At 39.4% G+C, this 21,612-nt stretch overlaps 1 protein-coding gene across 9 annotated transcripts in view; it reads right to left on the reverse strand.

The window, feature by feature from the left end:
- IPCEF1 (interaction protein for cytohesin exchange factors 1) overlaps positions 1-21,612 on the reverse strand; it is a 168,891-nt gene that overhangs the window by 16,522 nt on the left and 130,757 nt on the right. For all 9 annotated transcript variants that reach the window (XM_061428380.1, XM_061428379.1, XM_061428377.1 and 6 more), the window contains 3 exons: positions 21,114-21,172; positions 19,714-19,802; positions 9,952-10,324 (listed from right to left, as the gene is read on the reverse strand). In XM_061428380.1, coding sequence (XP_061284364.1) covers positions 9,952-10,324; positions 19,714-19,802; positions 21,114-21,172 — 521 coding nt within the window. The remainder of the gene's footprint in view (positions 1-9,951; positions 10,325-19,713; positions 19,803-21,113; positions 21,173-21,612) is intronic.

The following is a 21,612-nucleotide window of genomic DNA, read 5'->3' on the forward strand; positions in this document are numbered from 1 at the left end:
AGAGTCGGACAGGACTGAGTGACTAACACTTTCACATAGCTTTTAATACCACAGTATTTTTAAAGTAATATATATTTAACAAATTTTAAGAAATCAGTGAAATAAGTATACAACAAAAATAAACAGAATGGTTACTTTCTCTGTGTGTACCAAGATGCTCAGTTGTGCTACTAAAGACTGTGATAGAAAATAAAATTATTTTTGACTAGCACGTTAATTTGTAATTATGTCAGAGTAAAATGATTATAAGATCTTATATCTAATTTGACAGACAGTAAATCGGTAAGGATGAAAATAAGCTTTAGGAGCTTGGAATAGCATGGCATAAAGTACATTCCCTAAATGAAAAAGAAGATGGCTTATTTGGATAATCTTATATTATTTAATATATCTTTATGAATATATATTACCTTTAAGTTAAAAAAAAAATCACAGACCATCTCCCTCTCCCCACCCACCCCAACATTCCCTTCTCTAAATTAAACTTCAGGGCACTACCCAGGAGGATGTGTGTGTGAGTCTGTGTGTGTGTGTGTGTGTGTGACTTGCTCCTCCTAGAAATAGTGGAACTTTCAAATTAACACGTAGGTACAGTGGACCTTTTGCCATTACAAAAAGTTAATACAATTTACCTAAAATATGACCAAACAATGTTCAAAAAACAAACACTTTCTCATTGGGATTCACTTAGAAATTGCAGATAGTAGTAAGGAGTGAGTATATTCAAAGAAAGTTTTAAGCTGCTGGAAAAATGGGAAAAAATGAATTCAAATTACCATTACCTTCTACCACTCATCTCCTTGTCCCTCCTCAAAAGAAACCTGAGTCTAGAAAACTATATGTCTGACCTCTGATTACCCGATTCCAGAATCACTCGCAAAGGTAAAGATGAGAAAATAATAATGATGATGTTAAGAGTCAAGAAAATACCCTGATGGCTTTTTTTGCATAATAATCTGTGGAATACTCAACATATTACTAGATATTCAGGGGTAAGACCTGTGACCCAACCTTGTCCATGACCTAGATGGGGATTTTACTCTATTTTACTGTTGCTAATGGCTGGTGCATAGGTCTTCACAGGACCATAAACAGAAAACCCAATAAAAATGGAAGCAGATGATAAGTAGGAGCATAGGACAAAAAAGGACCCAAAGGGTACAAGCATATCAAAGACAGCTTACGCCTGACCTCAAAGCAGAAATGAAAGTCCTTACTAGTCATTACATGAAGACTAGCACTGGTTGGCTAACCTTACAGGGCTACCTCCACACCTTCCAAAGGTTTTTCAATAAAGTAGCATTTTTTTAAATCTCCTTTTCATCTTTTTTTAAATATAAATACTTTTCTAAATTCTAATTTCATATTAGAAAACACTAGATTATTCCCTTATTTTACCAGATTATAAAAAGAGCAAAATAACAAAAAATGATTGGCAGGAAAGGCATTTGGTCTCTCTCCCACTGTAAACAGAAGCCAAGTTCATTATCTTCACCTCCTTTGTCTTCTGTGGCAAAATAAAATGAATTTTGTCTGACAATCAAGTGTTTCCCATGCACTTGCTCTCCTTCCTCTCAAGTGCATATTTTAGTTTTCTTACATAAAATAACAGGACTTTAATTTCCTTCTTCTCATAAGGCACACTGTAGTCTATCTCATCAAGCCTCACAAGTTCCTTGCCGAGGAAGATGAAAACTATTTTTATATTACAGATGAGAAAAAATGTAGAGATTCTTGAAAAACAGCACGCAATCTTTCCAAAATGTAAATCGATGCAAAATTAGGAACAAGAGTTCAGTTCCACGCTGTGCAGGCCTGTGCAATTCTCGATGAGTTTCCTCCAACTTTAATAAGCAATCACCTAGGGATCTTGTTAAAATGTGGCTTCTGATTCACTCCAGGACAGCAGGCACTGAGATTAAATTTTTAACGAGCTCCTCGGTGATGTCAGAATGGCTGGTCCCTGGACATTCTTTGAGTAGCAAGGCTGGGTTGCTTCCCAACAGCTAGTCACACAGAACCTGTCTCAGTTCATTGGAAGAGAAAGGGGCTGAAATTACAATCAGAAAGTTGGGACTCATCCAGAAAGCAGCATCTCTTTCTCTGAGCCATAGCTTAATTTAAAAAAAAAAAAAATCTGGCTTGCTCAAAGGAGGATCCAAGAATCCTTGCTCTAAAGCATTAGTATCTCACACATTGAATTGGTAGGAATTTGAGGTCAATGTTAGCAACCCTTTACTTCTGTTAGACTCGCTCAGAATGTCTGAAGGGGTCAGACATAAAACATTCTCCAAACTTAGGTTAATAATCTAATGATTTAGATTCAAGAAAGGGATGATTGTTTTTTGTTTTTTTTTAACAAGATCTTTCTTGTTGACATGAGCAAAAGACAAAACAACACTTCTAACTAATGGTTACTAGTTCCTTCCTTTCCAAGATGATGCCAAATGCATGCACTCTTCTCTTGCTTCCTCCCACATACTCAGCCTATTGTGTGCTTCTGATGGGACACACACGCTCCAGTAAGTCTGGAACTTGGTTGTCGAGAACACTGTATGAAGATTATCTCTTTAAACGCTGTACTGTCAACTTGGCCTCCCCCACTATCTTATTTTTGGCGCTTCCTTGTGCTTTCTAGACTGTGGGCTTTTTATTTTCTGTTCAGAACATAAAAGCCGACTTTAGGAGACAAGAGGGAAATTCACACACCATATTTCAAATCAGAATTTGAAAGGAAAACTTTTTGAGGTTGGAAAAATCTAAATGCTCTCCCAAGGAAGATAGTCATTCCTAAATATGAAACACTTAAAAAAGTTTACGTAGAAAACAGTATTTCCTGTTTCATATGCAGTGTTCTAAGTACTTGAGAAAAGAAAGACTATGGAAGTTACTTGTTACCAAGAGAAGATATAACTACACAGTCATTTGGACATTCAGACTTTAAGACTTTACAAATGTCATTCACTTTAGCACCTGACGAGCTTCCCTGGTGGCTCAGTGGTAAAGAATCCTGCTCCAAATGTAGATGTGGGTTCAATCCCTGGGTCAGGAAGATCCCCTGGAGAAGGAAATGGCAATCTACTCCAGTATTCTTGCCTGGAGAATCCCAGGGACAGAGGAGCCTGGAAGGCTGTATAGTCCATGGGGTTTCAAAGAGCTGGACACAACTTAGCGACTAAACAACAATAGCACCTGATGCAAAGAGATTAAAAGCATTTTATAGGCTTCCTCTAGTTAATGATTCTGACGACTCTACATAATACAGTCAAATTTAGAATCATCAGATCAGATCAGTCACTCAGTCGTGTCCGACTCTTTGCGACCCCATGAATCGCAGCACGCCAGGCCTCCCTGTCCATCACCATCTCCCGGAGTTCACCCAGACTCATGTCCATCGAGTCTGTGATGCCATCCAGCCATCTCATCCTCTGTCGTCCCCTTCTCCTCTTGCCCCCAATCCCTCCCAACATCAGAGTCTTTTCCAATGAGTCAACTCTTTGCATGAGGTGGCCAAAGTACTGGAGTTTCAGCTTTAGCATCATCCCTTCCAAAGAAATCCCAGGGCTGATCTCCTTCAGAATGGACTGGTTGGATCTCCTTGCAGTCCAAGGGACTCTCAAGAGTCTTCTCCAACACCACAGTTCAAAAGCATCAATTCTTTGGCACTCAGCCTTCTTCACAGTCCAACTCTCACATCCATACATGACCACAGGAAAAACCATAGCCTTGACTAGATGAACCTTTGTTGGCAAAGTAATGTCTCTGCTTTTCAATATGCTATCTATAATTTATGCAACTAAGATACATCTGGACAATTTATCTTACTCATAAGGATACTACTAACCAAGAATATTAGCATAGTATAATTTTAGAGACAGATTAACTATTTGTCTCTGCTGCTGTTAAGAAATAGCTTTTTGCTGGTGGAAACAGCTTTCATGTACTGAACTTTTAACTGTGTAACAGGTACTGTGTTAACTACTGTACCAACATTATCTTAATACCTTTGTAACAACCCTACAAGGAAGTAGTATTAGTCCTAATATAAAGGAGAGAATGTCAAGACACAGAAAGATTAAAAACTTTGACCAAATTCACAAAGAAACAAGTCTAAGTTCTGATCCAAAGCTCATTGCCTTAAACATTATGCTTTATGCTATAAAAATATTTGACACACTGTCTTTGAATGAAGTTCAAGGAAGAGGATTTCAAGTCAAATAATGCATAGTTATCAAGACAGTAGCTGGCAAGGCCAAGGCTCAGATCCCTGGCCCCTCTACTCTGTCTCCAAGGGAAAAGTCTCCACCCAAAGCCTCTGCTTCCGAGGTGCCCAGATTTTATACCTTAAATTCTGTTCTCACAGGGCACTCAGTCCTAGGAGAGGAAATTCATAAGCTGGTCAGCAACTTAAGACACAGGCTGGAGAATCAGATTCTCTGCTTGGGTGTTTGAACCGGGCACCTAGGGATAATGAACCAGTTCACATCAGGAGCTATCATGGTAGGCTGGACCCCCAAAGACAACAAAGATATAAAGGCACAGAAATGGAGAATGCAAAGTCAGGGTCTCAAAAAATGATGGCAGGTAAAGAAAATTCTATAAGAGAAAAATCAAACAGATTGAGAGAAAGTCAGAGACAGCATTCAAGTATAAACCAAGTATAATCTTGTGTTTCTGTAACTCTGAGACTAATTTTACTTTGGTTTCCCATATTTTCCTATATTTGATTTACCTTCTCTACCAATCAGATATCTATTAATATTTTATCATGGATATTTGATGTTTCTATTAAGCAAGATAACTCAGTACCCCTGTACTGTATCATTGCTTTCATTGATAAGAATAAACTTAGTCCATTGGGAGACCCTTAGTGTTTTCTGTTCTTTTGTTTTATTATTATTGCCTGTGTGGCAGTGATTTTCAGAAATAACCTGAGGTTGACCTCATTACCCAAGATTCTAATAAGTGGCTTTTTACATTTTTAAAACAAAGATTCCATTTGTTTTTAAAATGTATTCTTCCAATCATAAGAGCACCTTGGATTAGGTGAAATAGTTAATGCAAACAAAAAATTTCTACATCTGCTCATACTCTGAGCAGACAAAAAACATCAGCATGCACGTCAAACTAGAATTTGGTCAGGTTTGGGGTAATTGCTAAATTCTAAATCTGGCTAATTTGTGTCACTTTCCTGGGGTGTCATGCATCCTCTAGTTATTTGTATATCTTCATTAAAGATGCATTCTATTCAAAATGCTTTCCACATTCAATCTTGCTGTACTTCTACTTAACAATCTATTTGCATAAATTGGGTATTAGTCTCATTACTGATTGAGGAGGGCATGGCAACCCACTCAGTGTTCCTGCCTAGAGGAGCCTGGCGGGCTACAGTTCATGGGGCCACAAAAAGTCAGACACAACTTAGCACACACACTTATTACTGACTATTCAGCTTGTCAGCATCCAGGGTATGGCCACTTCATTCATGGAGTAGGCGTAACTGTCTCACACTGTCGACATAATATAAGTAGAAAAATACAGTGTGAGTCATCATCACACAGGCATGAGTCATGGGCCAAATAACCTTTCATAAAAGAAAAGAAACAGGACAGAGTAAAACTGAGCTGAGATGAACATTCCATTAACCTCATCATCTCTTTCCCTGCTTTGCTTTGTGGAAAGACTCAGTGAAGAGTCTGAAGACCTCTGATCTACCAACGTAGAAAGGCAACAGGATACAATTAACACCATGTATTGTTTAACTAGCTTACTCTGTGGAGGAAGATGTCTAAAAGGGTTTAACTTCAGTATAAAATTCTAGCAACTACAGTTTTAATTGCATACCAACTGTAAAATATTTCTCTCATTGTCTAAATAAAAAGAAGGCTATAATACGTGCTGTCTGCTTATTTCTGGGCTCAGTTATTAACCTTTAAGAATCTTTTCTAGGATAAAAGCCTCTTTCTCCAGCAAACACATCTTGAGACTGGGACTTAATCTAAAATCCTAAGTCCTATCATAGACCTTGTTGAAACTTCAATCCTTGTCATATTAATAAAAGCATCCTGAACCATATGTCAGGCACAAGACTTTTAGCATTTTTCTTTTTGAATTTGCAGATAAAAAATAATAATTTTTAGAAGTCAGAAAAATGAAAAGCTACCTCTTTTCCAACACACAAACACATATATAAAACACACACGCACACACATACACACACAAACACGCAACCTGATTACTCAACATGTCATGGCAAACGCAAGCAAAAACTGGGTGGCTGTTTCCATAGCAATGACTTTCTGTGGTTTAACTCTGCTGGGAATTTGACCAAATCCCCAGCAGCAGGAGAAAAGCATCAGCAAACATTCTGTACCATATGGCAAATGCCAACAAATCAATGAGGGGAAAAATGGTTTTATTTTCTCTTCCTTTCTACCCAAAGGAATACCTTTGTGTGGAGCTGTTTGAAGAAGCACACAGATTTCATTGGTCACTCTGCACCTAACTCAAAATGTTAAAATACCTCGTTTCTTCCTTTGGAGATTAAAAGACCTGTTGGTACTCAGCCAGGCTCTGCAGCACACACATGCCCAGAATGACGTTAGACATGGACAAGAACTGCAGGCATCTTCCTGTGACTTTCAAATCATTCATCCTAAAGGAAAACTCAATCTGCAGAGTTACCTCCTGAGAATGAACGAGAATGGAATTTTATTCTCATTTGCTTCTGAAGCCATCCTCGTCCTAGGTGCTGTGTGTGTGTGCGTGTGTGCAAGCTTGTTTGTGCATGCATGAAACTTTTTAGTCCTACCAGTGGTCCAGTGATTAAAGTAAGAGTTGATAACAGGAGAGAGTAAATATGGCCCTTTTCATTACTTTCTTTAGTTCCACCTATCCTGTATCTGGAAGGATCTTCTAAATATCACATTAGAGGCAATCTAGTTCAAGACGCTTAAATTCCCTCTTTAGTATATCTCCATAAGGCCAAAAATTGTAATCAACACATAATATGCAATTAATACGCAATGAAAATGGTTGTCTCAGAAAGAGTAAACACCTTCAGGGATGAGGAACACACTACTTTCCAAGGAACCTGTTCAGTTCTGAACAATTCTCAATGCTAAAAAGTGTCTAATGTTGAATCGAAAATTATTTCCTTTTTATGTGAACGATTGGCCTCAAAATTTACATCAATTTGAACTTCCACAGAGGTGCAAATTAAGCCCAGCACCTTCATATGACAGCACCTCCCCAAGCTGAGGCCAGCCTGAGTCTCCTGCCTTCTATCCTGCACAGTCCAATATTAACCCATCTCCCCTTACTCATCAGTGGTGCTATTTCCATTCTCCCCCCTACCCAACCTCGCTCATCTCTAGAAGCAGGTTATTTTGGCAATGACTTTATTTACTAATGTAAAGTAGATCATTAGCATTAATTAAGGGTATCCAACAAAAATGCCGTCAGATGGGGACTTCCCAGTGATTAAGACTCCAAACTTCCAATGGAGGGAGTATGGGTTTGATTCCTAAAAGTGAAAGTGTTAGTCACTCAGTCGTGTCTGACTCTTTGCGACCCCATGGACTGTAGCCCACCAGGCTCCTCTATCCATGGAACTCTCCAGGCAAGAATACTGAAATAGGTTGCCATCCCCTTCTCCAGGGGATCTTCCCAACTCAGGGATCAAATGCTGGTTTCCTGCATTGCACGTGGATTCTTTAACGTCTGAGTCACAAGTGAAGTCAGGGAAGTAAGATCCCACATGCCTCAGAAGCATGGCCAGAAACTAAATAAATTAACAAAATAAAATAGCCTATTCTCAAGCTCTCCTGAAAATATAATGTCATCTGGGGCCCAGCAGGTAATTCAACTGTGTGAAGCATCTTCAGATAAGGCCATAGGGAGTGGTTAACAACTGTGGTGACTTGGAGAATGAGTTCCCAGTCTGAGAATTCAAATAAATGCTGTACACACACACACACACACACACACACCAAGGTCTGTAGAGTTCTAATCCTTGGCCTAAATTATTCTGATGTGCTGTGCTATGTTAAGTCGCTTCAGTCATGTCCAAATCTGCATCCCCATGGACTGTAGCCCACCAGTCTCCTCTGTCCATGGAATTCTCCAGGGAAGAATACTGTAGTGGGGTGCCTCTTCCTTCTCCAAAATTACTCTGATACAAAATATCAAATTAATAGGGTACATATAAAAAATTGAGAACTTAAAGAATTGTCCCTGATGAACCTGGGAGAGGGGGCGAAGCAGTCATTTACACCATCAGATCACCGTGGCTGGCGATCCTGGAAATTTAGCCAGTCAACTTATCATTTTCTCATTTTTAAGTATCTTCTATCAGGTAAGCTTGTCTGACAGTGGAGAGAATAAGGCACAGACCGTCAGGAACAACCCATCATGACTGAAAACTAATCATTTTTTTAAAGTTAGTCTGGATAAAAGATAAGGACCAATTACCATGGAGTATTAAAAAGTATTAGATAGCATCACCAACTCAACAGACACAAACTTGAAGAAACTCCGGGAGACAGTGGAGGACAGTGAAGCCTGGCGTGCTGTGGTCCAAGGGGTCGCAAAGAATCGGACACGGCTTGGAGACTGAACAACGACAACATTAAGAAGGCTCACACTCTTCATTTCTACACTCCAGTAACTCTTTCTTTTGCTAAGACTTCAAATGATTTTTTTCTTTTATTAACACATAAGCTGTACTCTCCTTTGGTTTTAAAGTTCTAGTGATGCCCTCCGAGGTACATGTAGATTGCCTCTTCCTGTTAACTACATGGGCAGGCACCTCAGGAGCCAACTAGCTTAGGACCCAGCCCTTATCTGTGGTGGTAGCTCGGGGAAGGTGGTTGCTCTGTGCATGTTTCGAACAAAGGAGGCGATGTCATCTACAAAATGTTGATCTAGTCACCATGAACTCCAGAGCAGAGGACACGGGACCAAACCAAACAAAAACAACCTGTGGCTGATTCATGTTGAGGTTTGACAGAAAATAACAAAAATCTGTAAAGCAAGTATCCTTCAAAAAAATAATTAATTAAAACAAAAAACAAAGAAAACTCACACTTTATCTCAGATTGGTGAAAAGGTATCATTATTTTGTGAACACATGTCTCATAGTTGCAAGCATTTGGTTAGTGACACTCACAGTGGGCTGGAGAAGGGAATGGCAACCCACTCCAGTATTCTTGCCTAGAAAATTCCATGGACAGAGCAGCCTGGAAGGCTACAGTCTATGGGGTCCTAAAGAGTCGGACTGGAGGAGGAAATGGCAACCCACTCCAGTATTCTTGCCTAGAGAATCCCATGGACAGAGGAGCCTGGCAGGCTACAGTTTATGGGGTCGCAAGAATCAGGCACGACTGCGTGACTAAGCACACACACAGTGGGCAATGAATGGCCTTGAAGCTGGAATTTTCCACATGCAACCTCCTCTACAGAAGTAACCTCCGCACTTCGCCTCACTTGACTTAATTATCGAATCATTCAAGACTTCCAACATTCTTTCTATAATCCACATTAGCATTCTACATCCACATACAAATACCCATTCTCTGAAAAGAGTAAATAAATTTTTAGGGCTTCCCTGGTGGCTCAGTGGCAAAGAATCTGCCCACCAATGCAGGAGACATGGGCTCAGTCCTTACTCCAGAAGGATCCCACATGCCACAGAGCAACTCAGCCCGTGAGCCACAGCTATTGAGTTGTGCTCTAGAGCCCGGGAGCCACAACTGCTGAGCCCACATGACCTAGAGCCTGTGCTCTGCAACAAGAGAAGCCTCCATATGGAGAAGCCCACACGCCACAGCTGGAGAGTAGCCTCAGCTCACTGCAACTAGAGAAAGCAGCCCGCATAGCAACAAAGACCCAGCACAGCCAAAAATAAATAAATAAAATTATGTTAAAAAAATAATAATTTCTTGCTTTTACCTCTGTCTGTCATCTTTGATCCAGCAGGCTTATCTGGGACGGTAAGATGGTCAATGTTGCTACTCAAGGAAGAAGTGTCATCACTCGATAGAGAGTTCAAAAATCCACTTTCTGATGCGTCAGCGTTGTTTTCTAGGGCCCCGCGGCCATTTGCCTCTGAGGGGGCAGGTGAAAGCAACTGCACTGCACATGTCACAGACTTTCCCATATCTTCAGTGGCAGATGAGCTGCTCACCATGTCAATCCAGGACTGTCTTTCTCTCGATATGGAGGAAGACAGACTGCTGGGAGTCTTTTTTATGTTTTCCATGGAAGAGAAGGAACGTGATGTTTCACTCAATTTGGGTGAAGATGAAGATGCCTGTTGTGCAGCCTATTTTTCACAAAGAAAACCAAAAGAGCATGAAATAAATTATGATTAAGTCAACATTCTCTACTTGTCATTTGCAATGAAGGTAGACCAGTGTTTCAAAAAAGAACCAATAATAAAAGAATTGAAAGAAAATTAGATGGTGTTTATACCCGTGTGATAGGCATGATGATGCCATTTTCCCAAATACTTAGAAGACCTCTTTGAGGAATTCTCTGGAACACTGAAGGACACTTTGAGCAAAAAGTATATTACTGAATTTTCACTGATCAGGCAAAAACTCTTAAGAAAGGTAATTAAAAGAAAGAAAAAGCTGGAGCCAAACAGGAAGCATAATAACACGAACTGAATGGAAGACCAGTGATGTAGACAAAACACATGTATTTATACTCTCAAATGTTTTTCAGATATTCTTTAGCACATGACCAGTATCAGCTCATAACTACATAATTAGGTGAACTAATGTTAACTCATTCACTCTTCAATAATTTTAAAATGTCAATAAACTTTCTCCAAAAAAGACAAGAATACATATGCAGGGTCGTAATTCATTAAAGGAAACCAAGAACTATGAGAAATGGGTTGATGATGTAGGATCTTCTGAAAGCAGCTGCTGACACACAATTCAAGGGTGAATGACAGCCCTGGTAAAGTTTTCACCAGTCTATCAATGCAACAACACCAATGTCCTCTCTTGGGAAGAACTTCATTTATTCTGACATTTTATCTTTATCATATATTTGCATTAAAACATATGCTTTCTTTTGGAAAATGGTAATGGTAGCTATTACCTTTTGTCTTTTTGGAGCTTTTTAAATGTTCTGCATAGCAAAATAAAGATTTGGCAACTAGATGCTGGTCCTCCGTTTTTAATTTTATCATTCAATAAAAATCCAAAAGTCTAAACACCAGTGCTCTGAGGTTACCCTATATCTCCAGTGGCAGATAAGACAGTGAAGTCTGTGTTCTGGTTCTGTTTCATTACATCATTCTATGAGATCCTGCTGTCAATTTCAAGCATTCAGAACTCCAAGGAAGTGGAGGAAGTGGTAGGGAAGAGACTGTTCGAGGGAAGGAGCCAAAAAGCAAAGTAGGATCCTCTCCCAAAACACTCAGAATGATTGCAACTAATTCAGGATAGTTGACTTTGCTCTAAATTAATATGTTCCCAAGAATTTTTCAGATTCTAAGCTTTATGTTCTGATGGAAAAATCAGTAAATATCCAATGAGTGCCTAGCTAGCTGCAAGCTAGACATGGATTGTCAAATAAGCAATAAATAAATAAGCAGCATGCATTTTTAGTTACTCAGTCATGTCCAGCTCTTTGCAAACCTTTGTACTATAGCCTGCCAGGCTCCTCTGTCCGTGGAACTTTCCAAGCAAGAATAGTGGAATGGGTTTCCATTTCCTCCTCCAGGAGATCTTCCTGACATAAGGATGGAACCTGTGTCTCCTGTGTCTCCTGCATTACAAGCGGATTCTTTACTCATTGAGCCAGGCGGATTCTTTACCCACTGAGCCATGGCACTAAAGCATCTAGTTAATATATTAAGTGAAAATACTGGCTTAAAATTCAACATTCACAAAGTGAAGATCATGGCATCTGATCCCATCACTTCATGGCAAATAGATGGGGAAACAATGGAAACAGTGACAGACTTTATTTTCTTGGGCTCCAAAATCACTACAGATGGTGACTGCAGCCATGAAATTCAAAGACACTTTCTCCTTAGAAGAAAAGCTATGACCAACTTAGACAGCATATTAAAAAACAGAGACATTACTTTGCCATCAAAGGTCTGTCTAGTCAAAGCTATGGTTTTTCCAGTAGTCATGTATGGATGTGAGAATTGGACCATAAAGAAAGCTGAGCACTGAAGAATTGATACTTTTGAACTGTGGTGTTGGAGAAGACTCTTGAGAGCCCTTGGACTTCAAGGAGATCCAACCAGTCAGTTCTAAAGGAAATCTATTCTCAATATTCATTGAAAGGACTAACACTGAAGCTGAAGCTTCAATACTTTGGCCACCTGATGTGAAGAACTGACTCATTGGAAAAGACCCTGATGCTGGGAAAGATTGATGGCAGAAGGAGAAGGAGATAACAGAGGGTGAGGCAGTTGAATGGCATCACCAATTCGATGGACGTGAGTTTGAGCAAGGTCCAGGAGTGGTGATGGACAGGGAAGCCTGGTGTGCTGCAGTCCATGGGGCTGCAAAGAGTCAGACTGAGTGACTGAACTGAACTGCTTGAGGACACTAATTCATCACACACGTCTTCCTAATAGCAACATGTTTGGCATGACATGAAAACTTTCCTTTCAGGAATGTCAATGAGCTTTCAAACTGGCTGCCTTCAACCACCTAGACCACTTAGCTGGGAGATCCAAGATCTGCAGTTCACTAAAAAGCAACTACAACAACAAAGGAAAACCCTAGCGATCTGAAGGAGTTAATACACCCCCCTACCAAACTGTCCAAATAAAGGCCAAGACTTGTTTACTCTTTAACAAGATCTACAGAATAAATATTAACAAAAATACCCATTCAGGCCCAGTGCTGACATGGTCCCCTATTGTGAGCTATTTTAGTCAAACTTGGCTTCAGTGTGATCAGTTTCCTTTCCTGAAAAGAGACCAAGCACAAGCTTTTCCTGTTGCTCCTACTGATACTACTGTAATTTGATTATAGCAAAATAAGCTATTTGTGCAAAAAGCTGTTGCTGCAGCATTTTTCATAAGCCTTTTTGAACTTAAAAACTCTGCCTAAAAGAATGAAAGACTTAAAAGACTATGTCAATGAGCATCAGAAATTTCTAGGAAATGTACTCTGTTGTGGTACTCCTCAAACACACAGCAAATGCTTCCAATCCATTGTTTTCCAGCACCATGTAGCATTTATAAAGCTGATTTTTGAACAGAAAAAAGAAGGGTGAGGGACAAAAGAGAATAAGAAAAGAACCAGAAAGAAGGACAAACAAATGAGAAAAAGATGATATGTACCAGGTCAGAGGGAATTTTCATTCAAAGAAAGGTGGACACAAATCTAAAGTTCCCTGGAGTGCTGCCACAGAGAATCAATATGGGAATGAGCTTTGCAAAGCCTGTAGTGCTAAACTCGGTTCATTATTTCTATGACTCTCTAGCTACCTATAACTACAAGTCAAACTGAGAACTTTAGCTCACTGCCTTCTATGAACCATTCAAGTATCCATCCAAGGGCTAGCTCCTCCTGGAAGCCTTCACTGGTTGCCTCAGGGAGAGGCAGGCATCTTTGCCTGGTTCTCCCATGCTTACTACTTCTATTATACCAGGTGGAATATAATTTTATTTGTCAACTATTACTGTAATTGTTGAACAACTTGCTCTTCTTTTTTGCTGAGTTACTTGAGAGAAGGCTGTTTTTAATCATTTTTGCGTCTCCATGTTTTGCATTTGTGCCTGACATTAATAAATTAGTAGTTGGTAATAACTAAAAGGGGGCTGCCCAGCTGGCTCAGCAGTAAAAAATTCCCCTGTCAATGCAGGAGACTCAAGGGATGCCGTTCGATCCCCGGGTTGGGAAAACCCCCTGGAGAAGGAAATGGCAACCACTCCAGTATTCTTGTCCGGGAAATCTCATGGACAGAAGAGCCTGGCAGGCTATAATCCACGCACTCACAAAAGAGTCAGACGTGACTTAGTGACCAAACAACAAATAAACCAATGCTCCAAAGGCTGGTCTAGACAGCCAGCTGTACAAGAAAAGTGCCTAGAGAAGTTCAGTCTCTTACTCAGGAGCACCCTGGAATTCTCTGTAAAGTGCTATGGATGATTTATCCTAATCCCGGGATCCAGAATTACTGCTTGCAATGCCAATATTCCCACAAATGTCTTCACAATCTCAAACAAAATTATTTTATTTATTATTGATTAATAATTGCATGCTGTTTCACTTCTTAGAGAACAATTGGGTTTTAAAATGCTATTTTTTTAATGAGAAAATACAGGACATTTTTAAAATCTTAGTTTTCATGAGGAAACTATGTGCGTTATTAAATAAAATAATCAATAAGACATGTTTCTCCCCATTTTCTGTATAAGACATTTTTAATCATTGAAGAAGCTTAGTTAAAAAGCTGATTAGCTCTAAAATTCTTTTCTTTGAATTGCTTTTAAAGCACAAGCATGACATGGCAAAAAAGAGTTTAAAATGGCCACCAAAAGCCTGTAATTAGAAAGGAGTGAGTCAGCATATAAATCTTAAGCAACTTTAGTCAAAGTACATGAAAATACAAAAGTAATGCACAAATAATTTTAAATCCACTTATTTTTCATCCAAAATTTTTTCATCCAATTTTTCATCCATACTATCTCCCTTACAAACATTTCTATTATTATATATAGCACACGTAACTAAAGATCGTTTCCTTCGGTAAGTAACTGTGCAAGAACTATCCTAGTAAGATTAAATTTGAATTTCTACAACTGTTTTTACCCCTTCTTGTGTTTAATCTCTGGCCTCTTCCTCTGCCTCTGCCCAATGAGCCACAATGTGCAGAGTTTGTTTCTACTTATCGCTTCTTTGATTTTTTTTAGTTGATTTTCCCCCATCTTTTGGATATAAAGGAACTGTACTTCTGAAAAGCGTTAAAATATAAGGACTATGGTGCTAAAATAATTTCCATGAGCTGCTTAAATCTGGGATGATAATATCTTCTCAGTTTCTCTCATATCTGATCCACCAATTGGTCTTAGAACTATGTTCAAAATCCAACCATTCCATCTCTCAACTACACCCTGACCCCAGTCCTCACTTCTCACACTAGATGACTCAACACTTTTCCTTAGATTTCTTTGCTTCTGGACTTTCTCCCTATGTCACAGGTCACTCCTACATGGCAGCCTGAGTGGTCCTTTCAAAATGGACATTGTTCACATCACTTCTCTGCTCAAAACACCCAAAGGCTGAGGAACTCAAAACATCAAAGTCCTTCAGTTTAGTTCAGTTCAGTCACTCAGTCGTGTCCAACTCTTTGCGACCCCGTGAATCGCAGCATGCCAGGCCTCCCTGTCCATCACCAACTCCCGGAGCTCACCCAGACTCACGTCCATAGAGTCAGTGATGCCATCCAGCCATCTCATCCTCTGTCGTCCCCTTCTCCTCCTGCCCCCAATCCCTCTCAGCATCAGAGTCTTTTCCAATGAGTCAACTCTTCGCATGAGGTGGCCAAAGTACTGGAGTTTCAGCTTTAGCATCATTCCTTCCAAAGAAATCCCAGGGCTGATCTCCTTCAGAATGGTCAGCAAAGTAATGTCTGCATTTTTTAATGTGCTGTCTAGATTCGTCATAGGTTTCCTTCCAAGGAGCAAGCACCTTTTAATTGCATGGCTGCAGTCACCGTCTTCAGTGGTTTTGGAGCCCAAGAAAATAAACTCTGTCACTCCTTCCACTTTTTCCCCTTCTATCTGTCATGAAGTGATGGGATGGGATGCCATGAGCTTACTTTTCTTAATGCTGAGCTTATATGATGATAGTCTTACCTAATGTTATAGTAGGAGCCCAGGGAATGCTTGTTTCAATACAAATGGACTTAAGGATGGATGTGAGACCACTAAGTTAGGTCACTGAGATGGGAGCAGTGTTTAGAATGTTATTCCAAATGTCAATCAAATGTTATTCCTTAAAGTTCTAAGTTAAGCATTGTCTGGAAGACCACTAAGGCTAACATTATTTTTCTGAAGGAATGTATTAGAAATAGATAAATGTTGAACAGTTAGATTTTATGTTCCTTAGAAACAGAATGTGTTGCTGCTGCTCACATATATCCCAGGCAGATTTTGTTTTTGTTTTCTCTTGTTTCTGAAAAACAGACATGCTAGACACTTGGTTAAAATAACACTTAAGCTTTTTATTTAAACAGATGAAATTTTTGAGATTATGGTAACGTTTGTACAGAGCAAGAGCAAACATTTTTTGGCTGAATCCGGCATAGGCTAGTCATGACTGAGCTATCTAAGCCTAGACAAGTAAAGAAAACAAAATAAAACCAAACTCCCAAACACCCAAATCTTTCCCAAGTTCTTGTTTTTTTTTTTTTAATTTTGTGGTAATGAACTTTCATTTTGGAATAATGAATTCATGAGTATAAAATAATTACTATTCTAGAAAATTATTTCAAAAATGATAAAATCTTGAATTAAAATTTTAATTCTATGTCCAATCATTTTGATTTCTATAAACAGTAAGATTTCAGCACCAGACCAGTTTGGACCTATGCTTCTCATGGGTGAAACCACATTTCACAAAGAGCATAAGGAATATTACAGGGTCTTTGAGTAAATAAGAGATTTCTGTTCATGTTTATTCTTCTTGAGAAGGCCCCACAGGATGGATAATGGAAAGGACATCCATTTATTTACAAAGAAATTAAAAAGGGAAAGCTTTTTGGCAGGCTTAAGATAGATGAGACTCTGTAGGTTTCACTTAGGAAGATCCTTTGTGAAAATCACTACCCATGATTTCTTGAAACCCACAAAACAGCAAAAAAGGAACTGACCTCATTATATTTCAAACTCATTAATTTTATATGATATAAAGTGATTTAAAAGCTCAAAGATCATTAAAAATTTGTTACAAATATTTTTCTTTTTTTTTTTTTTTTTAATTTTATTTTATTTTTAAACTTTACATAATTGTATTAGTTTTGCCAAACATCAAAATGAATCCACCACAGGTATACATGTGTTCCCCATCCTGAACCCTCCTCCCTCCTCCCTCCCCATACCATCCCTCTGGGTCGTCCCAGTGCACTAGCCCCAAGCATCCAGTATCGTGCATCGAAGCTGGACTGGCAACTCGTTTCTTACATGATATTTTACATGTTACAATGTCATTCTCCCAAATCTTCCCACCCTCTCCCTCTCCCACAGAGTCCATAAGACTGTTCTATACAAATATTTTTCAAGTTTAATTTTTAAAAAGTGTTGTCTGGTAACTTGACGCTGCTTAAATGCTTATTCAGGCTTCCCGGGTGGCTCAGTGGTAAAGAACCCGCCTGCCAGTGCAGGAGCTGTCAGATACTAGAGTTCGGTCCCTGGGTTGGGAAGATTCCCTGGAGGAGGGCATGGCCATCCACTCCAGTTTCTTTGCCTGGAGAATTACATGAACAGAAGAGCCTGATGGGCTAAGTCCATAGGGTTGCAAAGAGTCGGACATGACCGAAGTAACTTTATCATGCATATGCTTATTCATTCATTTAATATTTATTGAGAACCACTATCCTAAAGAGTACTTGGACAGCAAAGAGGTCCAATCAGTCAATCTTAAAGGAAATCAACCCTGAATATTCACTGGAAGGACTGATGCTGAAGGTGAAGCTCCAATACTTTGGACACCTGATGAGAAGAGCCAACTCAATGGAAAAGACCCTGATGCTGGGAAAGAGTGAGGGCAAAAGGAGAAGGGGACAGCAGAGGATGAGACAGTCAGATAGCATCACCGACTGAACGAACATGAATTTGAGCAAACTCTGGGAGATGGTGAAGGACAGGGAAGCCTGGCATGCTGCAGTCCATGGGGTCACAAAGAGTCGGACATGACTTAGTGACTGAACAACAACGACAAATCATCATATAATGCAACTCAGCCATGATCCTTCATCTAAGATGACAATGTGGTTGCTTTTACATTCACCAAGTAGAGTTCTAGATCCCTTAAAAAGCTCTTTGTAAACTCCAATACTTTGGCCACCTGATGCAAAGAGCTGACTCATTTGAAAAGACCCTGATGCTGGGAAAGATTGAAGGCAGGAGGAGACAGAGGAGGAGAAGGGGACGACAGAGGATGAGATGGTTGGATGGCATCACTGAGTCAATGGACATGAGTTTGAGTAAACCCCAGGAGTTGGTGACGGACAGGGAGGCCTGGCATGTTGCAGTCCATGAGGTCACAAAAAGTCAGACACGACTGAGCATCTGAACTGAACTGAATCTGTGATATAGTTTGCCATTTATAAAACTTAAAATCACAATAGTTTAGAACTAAAATAATTCATATGAGATAGAGAAGAGACACAGAGAGAAAAAGACAAAGACAAAAAGAAACTACACAAAAATATAGGCTTCTCCATTAAGCCAACAAGGCTAACTTTAGAAGAGGATTCAGTCTACATCAAGGGAAAGCTAAGAATATATTAAGAAAGGCTATATTGTACGTCTAGTTCAAAAATTGGTCTACATTTTACCATAGTCAACATTTAATTTTATTTATATCTTGCTTAACTTTGGCTAATCCTATTTAATAGAAATTTTAAATAAACATTCATTCAACAAATATTTACTTCTGGTCTTGACTGCTAGCCAAATAAATTAGAAATGTGACCATAATTCTCCACTGATAGCAAATAAAAGCAGTAGAGCTCATTATTTAAATGATATTAACACCTTTAACTCAGGAACTGGAAAAATGCAAATAAAGATTAAAAACCTTATCACACAAAATAGAAAATTCTGGCAGAAGAATTTTGGTCGGCAAAGGAGATGCTGTAACCTATGAGAACTTATAGTTACTGGGGTCTATGGATGGACGAGTGTCATGGTACTGTGGAAAAGTCATGTCCTGTAAAGTTATAGGGGGTTTCCCAGGCAGCGCTAGTGGTCAAGAATCCCCCTGCCAAGGCTGGAGACGTAAGAGATGTGGGTTCCGTCCCTGGGTCGGAAGATCCCCTGGAGAAGGAAATGGCAACCCACTCCAGTATTCTTGCCTGGAGAATTCTATGGACAGAGGAGCCTGGTGGGCTACAGTCCATGGGGTCGCAAAGAGTCAGACACGACTGAGTGACTAACACTCACTTTCATAGTCTTAATGTCCATCAATAACCTGAACTTACACTGGATGCTTCCAAAGTTTCGAATCAAACGTGGACTGCTCTCTGGTGAACACACCGAATCATTCTATAGGCAGATTTAATGCGCTAACCCCACTCCTGGCTTCCAGCTCTCTTTCTGATTCTGAATTTCTCTTCATGGTCTTGCCTTTACCCCCCTTTACATTCATTTTACATCACTATAGGGCCTGCACCTAGGAAAGGCATTTTCAATTCTTTCTGAGAACAAGTAGGGTATAAATAAATGTTATAAAATAAATCTTTGCCAGCATCGGCCTATTACCTAGAAGCCCTCTGCATTAGCATGAATCCTCTGGGCATAATACACTTGTAGGTCACAAACAAATGCACCAAATTTGTCATACTAATGGGTTGCTATGGCACCCCGGGAATTACACTTGCTTTTTGGCAATACCTTTATTTAGCCTGCTCTAAAAACGTATCAGTCAAGGTAGTTTCTACCCAGCTGGAAGGAATGACATCCATACGTTTGATCGATGAGCAACAGGCTAATCTGGTACCTACCGAAGGAGAGAGACTTTCTGCAGAGTGATGAAGGGGTGGTGTCTGGACCGCTATTTCAGGATCTTCCTGTTCACTCTCACTGTAGCATTCTAGAACAAAAAGGAAAATGCTGAATGTTTCAACGCTGTCATCACTTATTCCATAATGCATGAGCAGAGGTTTTTTCCCATCTGGCTATTGCAATTCCAATCCAATTCAGAAAGTCCTCATCTAGTGGGCTACCTGATACATAAGAGTTTCTCTCTGTTAGGGTTTCTGCCCTCAAAGAGTGTCCACTAGGCAGAAAGAGGACTAATCATAGCTCAGGGAAAATAAAACTAATTCCTCAAAAGAGCTGTGAGTCATACACTAAGGGAGTATAAAATCAGCAGTGATTAACTTTGAGCATAGAAATCTTAATGAGCTGTAAATGGCAGGATAAGTAAACCACCAATGATGCACACAGAGTAATGTGAGTCCCAGGCGCCAAGTCTTCCGAGTTCCCTAAGGGACAGCGTGGAAAACAAAGCTGAAAGTTTGCTTGATGCCGTATCACAGAAGGCCTTACATAACAGGATAAGGAGGAGGGTTTTGTGTAGTTATTTTTGTGCTCACAACCTATAAAATACTGCAAATATACCATGAGAATTTATTTTATGGAAAAGAGGATCAAGAAGATGGTTAGGACACTGATTTCACACTATCATATTATACTTCTTTATTCTAAAACAAGTTGTCACTTTTCCATTTCTAAATTTAAGATTTTATGATTTTGCTCTCCAAAGAAATAACTCCCTACTTCTAACTCCTGAGTTTTATGTGGTCTGAGCATTTCAGAAATAGTGTCAGCTCTGTGACCCAGACACATAAAGACATCTTTCTTCTCAATATTAAGGAGCAACTGCATCATTAAGAAGAATTAGACTCCTGGAGCTTTTGAACACTGAAAGCTATAGACTGAGCTAAAAAGATGGCCTTTGTCCCAGTCTGACATTCAGGCTCCTGGTGCAAACTTAGGGTAATTAGTCTTGGCACACACCTGGTGAAAATACTAAAATATCAGAGAGGAAAGAGTGGGCTGAAAGTTATCTGCCTAGAGATCACGATGAGATCACACCGATGAGTAAGAATTCAGTAAGTGGGGCAATAAAACATTTGCATTGGCAATTGACTGCGATCTCCATGAAGCCTACAGCTGCTAATGTGTGGGTGAAGTGTGAAAAGCATTCTTAGCCAGCCTGGGAGGCTCTATTCCATGTTAGTGAGCCAGTGTGATTATGTCTGTCTCTACATATTTTCAGATAATTTTAAATAACAAGGTATGTTTCATTAGAACAAGGCTCTACATAGAACTTGACTTTGTATTTTCACCCTATTCTCAGATGCTTGTTAAAGTTTCAGAAATTGAAAATAGAACATACCTTCATCCTTTGAAGTGGATTCAGGATGGATTTCAGCTAATCCCAATTTGTTTAACCACCTAAAATTCAAATAGAAAATAGACGTTTGACCAGGGAGATTGGTCCCTCACCTATTCACCCTTATCCTAGACCCCAGAGGAAGGTCTTGTATCAGACTTTATAACGAAATTAATCGTAGTGCTATATCAGTATAAATGTTTTCAGAAACAGCCTAAACATGTGTTATGGAAACCTAAGACCACTGGTTTCACACTATGATCCGTGTCATAAGCAATATGATACGAAATGAGGATAAGAAATGAGATGGCCCATTATACAGCTAGTTAAAGTGTGTAACTACATTAGATATTCTAAATATACAAACAAATATACATTTTGTAATTGCATATTTGAAATTCTTTCACAACCATCAAAATGAATTTCATAACTTGACCTTTAAAGTTCTCTTTAATTCTTAAAATGTAAGCTTACTTCACAAAAAGTGATGATGATCTATTTT

Source organism: Bos javanicus, chromosome 9, assembly GCF_032452875.1.
Source record: "Bos javanicus breed banteng chromosome 9, ARS-OSU_banteng_1.0, whole genome shotgun sequence".
NCBI lineage: Eukaryota > Metazoa > Chordata > Mammalia > Artiodactyla > Bovidae > Bos > Bos javanicus.